The sequence below is a fragment of the Pelecanus crispus genome, chromosome 5, assembly GCF_030463565.1.
Source record: "Pelecanus crispus isolate bPelCri1 chromosome 5, bPelCri1.pri, whole genome shotgun sequence".
Taxonomy (NCBI): domain Eukaryota; kingdom Metazoa; phylum Chordata; class Aves; order Pelecaniformes; family Pelecanidae; genus Pelecanus; species Pelecanus crispus.
In genome coordinates, this window is record NC_134647.1 from 77,577,618 (window position 1) to 77,589,889 (window position 12,272).

General features: G+C 39.8%; 1 protein-coding gene across 1 annotated transcript in view; it reads left to right on the top strand.

Annotated features, from left to right (window-relative positions):
* The window catches only part of HS2ST1 (heparan sulfate 2-O-sulfotransferase 1), an 83,044-nt gene extending 71,212 nt beyond the window's left edge, over positions 1-11,832 (top strand). The window contains exons 4-7 of the mRNA XM_075711161.1: positions 4,257-4,395; positions 7,908-8,005; positions 10,372-10,529; positions 11,606-11,832. Coding sequence (XP_075567276.1) covers positions 4,257-4,395; positions 7,908-8,005; positions 10,372-10,529; positions 11,606-11,832 — 622 coding nt within the window. The remainder of the gene's footprint in view (positions 1-4,256; positions 4,396-7,907; positions 8,006-10,371; positions 10,530-11,605) is intronic.
* The last annotated feature ends 440 nt before the right edge of the window (positions 11,833-12,272 follow it).

Sequence of the window (12,272 nt, forward strand, 5' to 3'; positions counted from 1 at the left end):
ACCTGTTGTCGTGGTTTAACTGTAGCTGGCAACTAAGCTCCACATAGCCACTTGCTCACCCTGCCCCCCATGGGGGAGAGAGTTGGAAGGGTAAAAACGAGAAAACTCGTGGGTTGAGATAAAGACAGTTTCATAGGTAAAGCAAAACCTGCACATGCAAGCAAAGCAAAACAAGGAATTCATTCCCTGCTCCCCATGGGCAGGCAGGTGTTCAGCCATCTCCAGGAGAGCAGGGCTCCATCACGCGTAACGGTTACTTGGGAAGACAAACGCCATCGCTCCCAACATCCCTCCCTTCCTTCTTCTTCCCCCAGCTCTATATGCTGAGCATGATGTCGTATGGTGTGGAATATCCCTTGGGTCAGCTGGGGTCAGCTGTCCCAGCTGTGTCCCCTCCCAACTCCTTGTGCCCCCCAGCCTGCTCGCTGCTGGGGTGGGGTGAGGAGCAGAAAAGGCCTTGACTCTCTGTAAGCACTGCTCAGCAGTAACAAAAACATCCCTGTGTTATCATCACTGTTTCCAGCACAAATCCAAACCATAGCCCCACACTAGCTGCTATGAAGAAAATTAACTGTACCCCAGCCAAAACCAGCACACCTGTTCTCAAACATGTTTCCTATAACAAGTAATACCACCTGCCTCTTACGTTATGCAGTTCTTCTCTATCGGAGTATCCCTTTACAGTTTATCAATTTTGCCCCGAGGGCTGGAGCCCCTCTGCTGCGGGGCCAGGCGGGGGGAGCTGGGGGTGCTCAGCCTGGAGAGGAGGGGGCTGCGGGGAGGCCTGAGTGCGGCCTGGCAGTGCTGAGAGGGGCCTGCAGGGAGGGTGGGGGCAAGCTTTTTAGCAAGGCCTGTTGTGACAGGACAAGGAGTAATGGATTTAAACTAAAGAAGAAGAGATTTAGACTGGGTGTAAGGCAGAAATGTTTCACACTGAGGGTGGTGAGGCACTGGCACAGGTTGCCCAGAGAGGCGGTGGAGGCCCCATCCCTGGCACCATCCCAGGCCAGGCTGGACGGGGCTCTGAGCACCCTGGGCTGGTTAGAGCTGTCCCTGCTCGCTGCAGGGGTTGGGCTGGATGATCCCTAAAGGTCCCTTCCAACCCAAAGCATTCTGTGATTCTATGAAAATATGAAAAGTTAGACTGTAAAGCAGTTTTCTGGCCTATAGTAATTTGACTTGCTGTAAAAAGCATTGAAGTAATTCTTGTGGAGTTAAGTCCTGCTACTTCTAAAATTAATTTAGAAGAAAATGAGGTAAAAATCCTTCCAGTGACTTCAAAGTTTCAGGATCATATCTGTATTCCCACTTCCATATGTTTCTTTTCTTGTCTTATTTTTGCTTCTGGATCTAAAACAGTGGTCCTCAGTAGCTGAGCCTTGTGAAATCTCCCTTTGAACTGGCAAGTCACTTTTGCTTAAGATGCTTACTAGGCAGTGCTTCATCTTGCACTTGCAGCATGTGGAAAATGGTTTAAAATTGAAAGTGGATTTTTCAGATCTCAGCATATTTGACTGCACAAACAATAGTAACCGCTGCTTTTACCTCTTGCTGCTGGTAATGTTCTGTTTCTGTGTATTAAAACACTTATTTAATGAAATGAGTTTTTTGTATATAAGAATTTCTTTTGTTTAGTCATTGCTTTTAATTATTCATTCCATTATGTACACTGGTTTTTAATTCTAGCTTTTTATTACAAAGAATGAGAAGGGGAAGTAACAGCTTCATAGATTCCCAGTACAGTATATTATATAAAAGAAAATTATATTCCAGCTACAGTGGTAGCTGGAAATTACCAATGGCACCAAGTAAAAGCTCGACGTTTACAAAAAGTAACAGGCAAGAAGTCTTAATTGCAAATCAATCAATAAAATAAAATGCATCAAATTTCATTAGCTTCCTTTCTGCCTTTTTAAAGATAAAATGCTTTGAACTGAATAACAGCTTTCTGGAACAGCAAAGGTGAATGTTATTTTATATGTTACTCACTTCATAAAGCTGAAAACATTTTCAGATACTGGAACTTTTTAAACTAAAACAATTATTTTACATCTAGAAAGCATCTAAGCAATTCCACAGATTCCTTTCATCTGCATCTTCCCTCCAGGACTGTGTTATCCTTGTGTTTGTTGTTTGCTATCCTTTCACCTAAAGGATTTATTTTTTTCCCCACAACAGCTTGCTATCTCATACTTTGGGATTTCATTATTAAAATAATATCTTGAATACTCTGGTTGTGCTTGGCAAGGCCCACACTTCTATGAGGTATGAGGTATGCTCTTATAGTGAACATTCCTGTAGTTGAGAAGTGTAAAATATTTCAGAAAAGTCTATGCCTGCTTATACACAGACGTCAGACTTAGGTCAACTGTCAAATATCAGAAGTACCTCTTAAATTGTGCTGAAGCTTAAAGTACTGGATTCAGTTGATGACTTACAGTATTGAGGACAGGTTATCATAAGCCATCCATGTAGAAATTACGGTAATAAAAGGTTAATTTTTTTCCCTCTTTTTTTTTTAATTTCTGATCCACCTTTTTTCCCCTATTTTCTCTGGTAAATGATTGGAAAAAAAAAGTTCTTTGACAATGCAGTTGCCAAATCATTATAATTATTAATAGAGTTACAATAGTAAGTGGCTTATGTTACCGTAACTGAAGCTAGTTTTGCGAGGTCATGTGCAAATCCATATGAATGTACAATCCAGCACAAACTTTTCCAAGGGTTTTGACACCTTCCTTTAACCCACAGATACATATTATTGGTTGCGGCTGCTACTATATCAAAATGGTTTGTTACAGCCTTCTACAGTACTTGCAGTAGAGTCTGTAGAAGGGGACACACGCGCATGTCTCGGGCGCTGCAGTGGACCTGAAAGAGGGTGCGGTTCAACGTCTGGACTTTGCATCAAAATGGTTGAAACATTCACACGCTCCTATTTTGCGGACTTAGGGAGTAAGAGCTGGCATACAGACGGGTGTCAGCAATGCTGCCTTTAACTGCTACAATCTGATTCATTGGCACTGTGCTGGCAACGTCTGAAGAGTCAGTTGCTCTTTCTGTAGCCTTTAACAATTTCTGTATCCGTAGGGCTGGTCTTTTGCCAAAGTAATGCCTTTTAATTGGGGTTTTTTTTCTGACTTCTCTTTTCTGCTGCTTATTGTATGTTTCTGTTCTTCAGCTTTTCAACTTAAGATTCCTCGTATGAGCAGTATCTGGTATTATAATTTACAGAGTACCACCTTAACAAGAATGGTACTGCATCTTAAAACTATGAGCACTCTCTGTTTTAGCCAAGCTAGGAGCCTTGAATGGCCCTCTCTCAATGCAGAATACTCCCGGTTTGCATGGGAACAGCAGAGAAACTTTTTTCCAGCTCCTAGCTTTACTTCAGGGCACTTGACACACTTGCAATTTCCATTGTGATATAACCTCTTTAATGTTTGGATACCGTATTTATTTGCCACAGTAATGTCTCAAATGGAAAAGAAAGTAAAACTGAGAAACATATTGTAAAAGCTATCTTGAACGTAGATCATTGAAAGGTAACATTTGCACAAAACAGTTTTGGTGGTTTAAATCTTTCTCATGTGTCCCGTGAGCTTACCACCTCATTTCATCAAGCTTCCTGTTTGTGCCACAGTAAATCAAAATTTGCTTAGGGTAAATGTCTAAGGAAAAATTTTATATCTTTAGATAGAGAAGTTAGTATGGTTACAGATACTACCTTACACTTATATTTAATAAGCATAGCCATATAGATTCAGCCCAGGTAATGGATGGCCTCTGAGCTCTGTCTTCCTTCTGGTAGAGTTCATGTCTCTGACAGCTGGAGACCTGCCAGGAAAACACTTGCAGCATCGCATAGCACAGTTCAGGAGGGCAGGAGCTCAACATCAAACCTCCTTGCACTTACTATAAACACATACGTGGGTGCTAAACTAATTCAGGCATTTCTAGAGTTGGGATGGTTGCATAAGCATTTTTAGTATCTATTGTATGAGAATATTTCAGATTTGTTTGTTTCTCTAATACAAAAACCTCAAATCACAGTCCTAGGAAAACTGAAATTGAACTGACTTTCACATCCATGTGATGGACTGGATATGAGGATGAGAGGAAGTGATCATTAATCTTCCTCTTGCCATCATCTTCTCTGTCTATAGATTTCAGTTGTGTCGAGACAGCCCTGTAAGTATTAGATGAGAAGCTTTGATTTGGCCTTTAAAAGACATTTTTTTCTTCTTTTACTTTAGATTTGGTGTTAAAAAGAAACCAATTTACATAAATGTCATAAGAGATCCTATAGAACGACTAGTTTCTTATTATTACTTTCTGCGCTTTGGAGATGACTACAGACCAGGGCTACGGAGGCGAAAGCAGGGGGATAAAAAGGTAAAGTACACTTTATTATGTATGTTGTTCTTACTAAAGTTAATGAGAAGACAATTTTTAAAAATGTCCTGATAAAAGCTGAATAGTTCTTGTATCAGCCTTGGTGATGACTGTGGCTTTGTAAGTTACATTCTGCCCTTCGTGTCTGTACTGGACCAGAGTGTAACATTAAGTATGTTCTTCGTAACTTTATAAATTCACTTGATGTTGCAATTTGTTAAAAAAATTAAATAAAATTTTAAAATGTTTTCAGGTGTCCAGAATTGTAAGTATCAAGTTAAGCTTATGCTCCTGTGTCAGAAATCTGTATCTCTTCTTGTTGAAGACTGAGAGATAATTTTTTTTTTTTTTTAACTAAAAGCTGTAAAACTGCTGATGCTTTGGCTTTGTTTATTTTTTATTATTAGCAAGCCTAATTTTTTTTTTAATGTAAATATTGCAATGGAATTGTAAAAAGAATCTGCTTGAAAACTGTGGAGTATGAATCATACGTTTCTATACTTCCTCCATCTGTCTTAGGTGGCTATAGGAGTAGTTCAGGTTGGCATATTCAAACCTTGATTGCTAATACAGTTTCAGAAAGGCAAGATCATTTAGGCTCCATAATATATTTATTCCAGAAAGAATTTATACATCCACTGTCATGGTTTGCAGTAAGCCATTTGTTGGAGCATGTTGCTTTGGACTTTTCTTAAATCAGGAAGAAAAGTAGGGTATTAAGTATATGAATATAATTAGAACAGTGTGGAAGCTTTTGTAAAACGTAAGGGGTTTTTGTACTTTACGGAGCCAAATGCTTTTTAAAATTTCAGTGGCAGTATTTTCTTAAACTGATGAAATTTTTCTGTAACGTTGACAATTTAGTGTAGCACTGTGTGAATACCAAGAGACACTGAAAAAATAACTAAGCAAAAATCACACTGAATACAGCTTGGTGTATAAACACCATAAAACTAATAAATGTGAATAATCATTTTGTGTGTTCCCCCCCATCCAAATAATGTTTTTTAGATACTGGGAGCAGACTGTTCCTCTTTTCTTTCCAGCTGATAACTAACTGCTCCTCTGTTATTTAGGGTTTGGCGCCATCTTCTGCTACTGCATTTCAGTTTATCCAGACATGCTGCAGCATAGGTAGAGGAAAGCTTCAAGCAGAACAAATTGAAATTAAGCTTTAAAAAATGTATCTTCAGAGAACTGGCTACAGAGATGATTTGGTGATATGGTATCATAAAGGCATTTTTAAAAAGAGAGATAGGATCTCATATTTTGTAACCTACTCTGTTCCTTTTCATGAGGAGCATGATTTGGCCAGTGGAATTCCTTCCTGATGGGGATCAATGAGTTGGAAAGCTGAGCATGCCACCAAGTCCAAGCTGTTTATAGGACTTAAATTTCACTCTTTTTAACAAGTATTAACAGCGTTGTTTTAGTTTTGAAATATAATCCAAACAGCCTTGTTAGGTAGTCGCTGGGAACATTAAGCCAAAATCCCTAATGCTACTGCTTGGTGGACTGCACTGTAAGCTCTGGTTTGCTGGAAGAAGTTGAAATGCATTCCTGTTTATAATGTTCATAATGCTTTGCATTAATAATTTTATGTTTTTCTATTAAAGATGCTTTTTTCTCATTTTGTTGCTATCATACTACTTTATTTAGGTCTGAGATTTAGTTATTGCCGTTCAGATTTAACTTGTCCTGTAAGCACCTCTAGTTCATTTGAGGTTAAATTGTTTTGCTATGCCAAGTTTTAGGATTTCTTTCATTTAAATCAGATAATACTATTCTTCCGTGGTGTTTCCAAGAAAACTGTATGTATATAGATGGTGTCTGTTTTACATACATTAGATAGTAAATTCAGTAAGCTCAACAATGGATTGACCCAATTGCAGTGTCTATAACACTGATATCTATTCTAATGTGTGTTACAGTAGATTCACTAAGAGCTCTTCAAATGAAAAGTAGGGAAGGTCAAAAATGCAATCTTTCTAATGGAAGTCAATTGTTCCTTTATTAAGTGGAAAGAAATCTCAACGTACTTTACACCCTCGCCCCCTCCCAGTTCATACCACAGCATTTGTACGGAAGAGTTCTTCATTCATTTTCTTTCTATATTCCTGTGCTTCCAAAGTTATAGATAGCTTGGCTCCAAGAACACAGTCTGTAAAGACAAGTGTTTCTTACAATAAAATCTCTGGATGGAGTAGTCAGGGTAAGTATATAAGAGGAAGTGGTGAAGGAGGCCTGTCCTATTTCATCTCACTTAGAAAATTGCTAGCTTTTGCGTACCAGCTATAAAATAATCTGCAGGTATAAGCAAAGAAGTCTTTCTTTTGTCAGATGCCAGTTCATATTTAGTATGTACATTCATAAGTCAGGAGGTGCATTTAAACAATTTAGTTTTTAGGTAATGTTGGTGTTGTGAAGTACTCATGATAGATCAGTGCAGAATTTCGTTAGAGAATTGTGCTAGAGAAAGCATACCAGTATCTTGTTTTCCTAGTTAAGCTGCATTTTTATCTGTGATATGTGACATGCACGAGCTATTCTAAACTCAAAGTGCAGTGTGGACCAAGACACCACAGGTTAATCCCTGCTTTGGCCTGATATCAGTAAGTTTTTCAGATTATCTCAGGAACTTCACCTCACAACAGAAGCAAAGGATGTTGTCCTAACACCAAATAGTTAAGCAAATGTATTTTTACATAGCTGTTTTGAACAGAAACTTGTCATTTTACAGAAGAAACAGTCTAAAAAGTTGTCTATGTGATCACTTATTTGTTATTAAATAATTTTAAAAAAAAATCTATCCTAGATACATGGTTTATATTTCGATTAGAAATATCATAAATGCTTACTTTATGGTGACTGGGTAAAATATTTACAAATTCTTTCCAATGCTAGTGGAGTTCTTACTGTAACTGTGTTACTGCAGTTGAAACTCTGTCGTTACAGCTGTCTGTCCATGCAGAGCGATGTTGTATGGAATATTCTGTTATTGCTGAACAACTTGCTTTTACTTCTTCTGATTGCCAAAACCAAATTGGCCTCTGAAATGGCAGTTATTTGTCATAATATTTAAAATGTAAAACCCACAAAATCCACCATGTTCTACGGTATAAAGATGCAGCTGTTCCAGCATCACACGAATACTGATGGCATTTGACGCTGTATCTTTAGTGACTTCTTTTGTAAAAATAATACCAACAGTTACTGACTGGTTTTGCTTGTTTTGACATCTAGCCTTTTTCAAGGTTATATCAAAGGTATATCAAATATATCAGGTAAGATCAAATTGTTCATTAGTTGTAATAATAAAAGACTGTCCAAATACTATTTTGAGACAAATAAGTCCTCCTAATAAGACTGTGAAAGCAAGACTTGAAAAAATCCCTTTTTTCTTTCACATCATATGTTGTGTTTTTCTGTCCACACTACATTTAGCAACTAACCAGGTTGGTTGATACACACACTAGATTTTACAGCTCAGCTCAATTTTGTCTTTGTTCCAGACCTTTGATGAATGTGTGGCAGCTGGAGGTTCAGACTGTGCTCCAGAGAAACTTTGGCTTCAAATTCCGTTCTTCTGTGGCCACAGCTCCGAATGCTGGTAGGGAGATAAATGTAGCTTAAGTTGTTAGTCAAGTATATCAGCGCTGAAATCTAAACTTAACAAATTTGAATGTTGTGGTGGGTTGACCCTGGCTGGATGCCAAGTGCCCACCAAAGCTGCTCTATCACTCCTCAACTGGACAGGGGAGAGAAAATATAACGAAAAGCTCGTGGGGTGAGATAAGGACAGGGAGATCACTCACCAATTACAGTCACGGGCAAAACAGACTTGACTTGGGGAAAATCAGTTTAATTTATTACCAATCAAAACTGAGTAGGAGAGAGGAGTGAGAACATGTGTAGGGTAATGAGAAATAAAACCAAATCTTAAAACACCTTCCCGCCACCCCTCCCTTCTTCCCAGGCTCAACTTCACTCCCGATTTCTCTACCTCCTCCCCCTGAGCAGTGCAGGGGGACGGGGAATGGGGGTTGGGGTCAGTTCCTCACATGTTGTCTCTGCTGCTCCTTCCTCTCCATGGGAGGACTCCTCACACTCTTCCCCTGCTCCAGCATGGGGTCCTTCCCACGGCAGACAGTCCTCCATGAACTTCTCCAACGTGGCTCCTTCCCACAGGCTGCAGTTCTTCACCAACTGCCCCAGCGTGGGTCCCTCCCACGGGATGCAGCCCTTCAGGAGCAGCCTGCTCCAGTGTGGGTCCCCTGTGGGGTCCCCAGCCCTGCCAGCAAACCTGCTCCAGCCTGGGCTCCTCTCTCCATGGGTCTGCAGGTCCTGCCAGGAGCCTGCTCCAGCGTGGGCTTCCCACGGGGTCACAGCCTCCTTGGGGCACATCCCCCTGCTCTGGCGTGGGCTCCTCCCCGGCTGCAGGTGGATCTCTGCTCCCCTGTGGGCCTCCATGGGTGCAGGGCACAGCTGCCTCGCCATGGGCTGCACCAGGGGTGCCGGGGAATCTCTGCTTTGGTGCCTGGAGCACCTCCTGCCCTCCTTCTGCACTGACCTTGGGGTCTGCAGAGTTGTTCCTCTCACATGTTCTCGCTCCTCGCTCCAGCTGCAGTTTGTGTCCTGGTGTTTTGGGGTTGTTTTGGGCTTTGTTTGTATTTTTTTTTTTTCCCCCCTTCTTAACTATGTTATCCCAGAGTTGCTACCACCGTCGCTGATGGGCTCGGCCTTGGCCAGCAGCAGGTCCGTCTTGGAGCCAGCTAGCATTGGCTCTATCGGACACAGGGGAAGCTTCTAGCAGCTTCTCACAGAAGTCACCCCTATAGCCCCCCCCCCCTACCAAAACCTTGCCATGCAAACCCAATACAAATATGTAGCACAGTTGGGGAAAATGTGAGGGACTGGACAGAGTGAAGCAGCAGGTACTTATCTTTTGAAGATGCATTTTAGTGAAACAGCCTTGAGTTCTTTAAACAAGCAATATGTTAGGATAGTGTATTAGCAGTGCTATGAGGGAAAACAGATGTTTTCAATTTTAAAAATAATTTTTGTAGATTTGGAGTCTTGACGTTTTTCTCTTATGTCAGGCTACAATATCTGTCTTTCTGAATGGAGATATTTTGTTCAAGCTCCTAGAGTTTCTGGGGAGAATAAAATAATTGAGATCAGGATAAATTTTTCTTGAACCTTTACCCCAGACATGCAGTAGTCAATGCTACTTAGTAGAAACCAAAACAAAAGCAAATAGTGTTCATCTGTCAATGCAGCATGTTTTACAACAATGGCACAGACTTTAAAAAAACTCTTTAGCAAACTAAAAAAACAAAAAAAGAAGGACATAGATGATTTGAAGGATTCTGAGTGAATAACATAAGCAAAGTAAATGGCCACTTGGGAGCTCCTCTTTCAGTGGCTGTTGGTCAGACCTATCCACACCTGGGCCAGGTGGAGAAGCAAAGAACGAACTCTGAACCTATCTTTTCACCCTGTCTAGAGCTGTGAAAAGGAGGAAAAAATGTCAGTTTAATTTCTGTCTGTAGTTCAGTAGGGAAGTCCTCCCATTAAGTGCAATGACTTTCTAGTTCAGAATTATGCTTGTAGGATGCAAAAGGGAAGGTGTGTTCTTACCAGAACCATTTCTGGTATCTAATGTGAAAGTGGAGACTGAGTATTGACATTGAGAAAATGTAAATCTTCCAAAAATTGCATTAACGGAGACAGTAACCATATACACACATGGGGTTTTTTGGAGATGAGTTGTTAGTCAAAATAACTACAGAGGAGTCAAATTTTTAGATAAGAACACAGATGAGAGGAAAGGGAAATGAAGTTAGGAATGGTTATAACTTGAAATGAGTCTTGCCTTTCCTATACAAATGTCCTGTTATGAAGTAATCTCTATCTAGGGACCAAGGATTGTTGGCTGACATCAGAACTTGCTGTAATTGTTCTCTGTCATTTTAGGAATGTGGGAAGCAGATGGGCTTTGGAACAAGCCAAATACAATCTGATTAATGAATACTTCCTAGTGGGAGTTACTGAAGAGCTTGAAGACTTTATCATGTTATTGGAGGCAGCTTTGCCCCGGTTCTTCAGGGGTGCTACAGAACTGTACCGGACAGGTATTTCAATGGTTGATTTCCATGGATTTTTCATCCTCTTATCACTTTTTTTTTAATGTTAATTCTTTAGACAGAGATGAATACTTTTGAGTCTCTGCCAGGTTTGCCTCTCATTTGGATGATGTTCCTACAGAAGAGACAAACTCCTAAAAAGGCTTTCAGTACAAGTTTTTGGGGGCAGCCCAACTATCTCCCTGCCTTACGCAAATTGTAAATATTTAAGGTTGGGGTGAAGGCAGTTGTGTAGGTATACCGCACGTAAAAAATTGTGACGTGTGTTTATCAGAACAGTTTTGAAAGGTCTTGTAGGGGCTTCAGTTTTGTAAAATGGCTGGTAGTGGCAGATTTCCATTTCCTCAGAAGCCCTGCTGAAATTAACTGTGACTGATGCAACCTGGTGGGCTGTGCAGAAAGGTCCAAGGGATACAAAGGCCTGGGCCTGGGTACATGTTTATCTTCCTGGGATTGCAATAAGACATTTGTTATGTAGCTAATAGTTTCTAGGAGCTGGCCATGCAACTTATGATGAAGAAAAGGTCCATCTTAGCAGGGCTTCTGTCTGCAAATAGAGGGAGAAAAGGGTCCGAGGTACAGAGCCTAGATGTGTAGCATTAAGTTTGTTACAAAGCAACAGATAGCACTACTTAGGGAAAACGCTATCATCATTTTGGTCATCTTTGTCTCATGAAAGAAGTCTCTTTCTCTGCAGTTTGTAAAATTCTTGACATGTGATACCAGATTAACATCTAAATAATTAATTTTGAAAGACCAATCTTGCTCCAAGTACATTATGTACAGTAATCGTGTTCCTTAAATGAAGTGTTCATTCCCTGGGTTTATTAGAGTAAGGAGAAAGAATTGAAAGAACTGATGCAAAATTCATTAACATTTAGTGAGAGAGACTGCAATTTTCCAACCCTGCATGTTATGTTAATAAATTCTGGATTAAATTCTGTCACTTCTAATGCAGTTTATCAACATGCTGAGAGTATAAAACTCTGTAAATAAAAGGACTGTAAACACTTTTTAATCACGTGAACTTTAAAGTGAAGTTACTGCTTTCATTTTGCATTTAGGAAAGAAGTCTCATCTTAGGAAAACGACTGAGAAAAAACTTCCCACAAAAGAAACTATTGCCAAGCTACAACAGTCTGAAATCTGGAAAATGGAGAATGAGTTCTATGAATTTGCACTGGAGCAATTTCAGTTTGTCAGAGCACATGCAGTTCGGGAAAAAGATGGAGAATTATATATTCTGGCTCAAAACTTTTTCTATGAAAAGATTTACCCTAAGTCAAACTAAGAACACTATACTGTTAGATTTATGGACCTAAATCTTTGGTCACATCGTCATCTTAGTCCTCAGCCATGGAAACTATATTGCTTGTAGACCTCCAAGACGTTTCCTTATAGATCTGAGAAAAGTGGGCTGTGGATCACCTCCAGGGCGTTGGATACTGGCTTATTATGTTGGTAATCCAGAAGCAAAGGCTTCATTTCTTTTATCTAATACTTTCAGTGGGAGTTAATATCCATTACCTGAAGAAATCTACACTTTAATTCGGAGCAATTAATACACAGCAGTTCTAGTTGAAAATATAAACAAACAAAAAGTGCTTCTGTTGATGCTCCTCTTAATTTTCAGAGCAATTTATTTTCATTTATACTTCTGTGAAGAGGAAATCATTTTTCCCAGCTTTCAACATGGAAATTTTGGTTGTATACAAAATGAGTAGTGTTAAT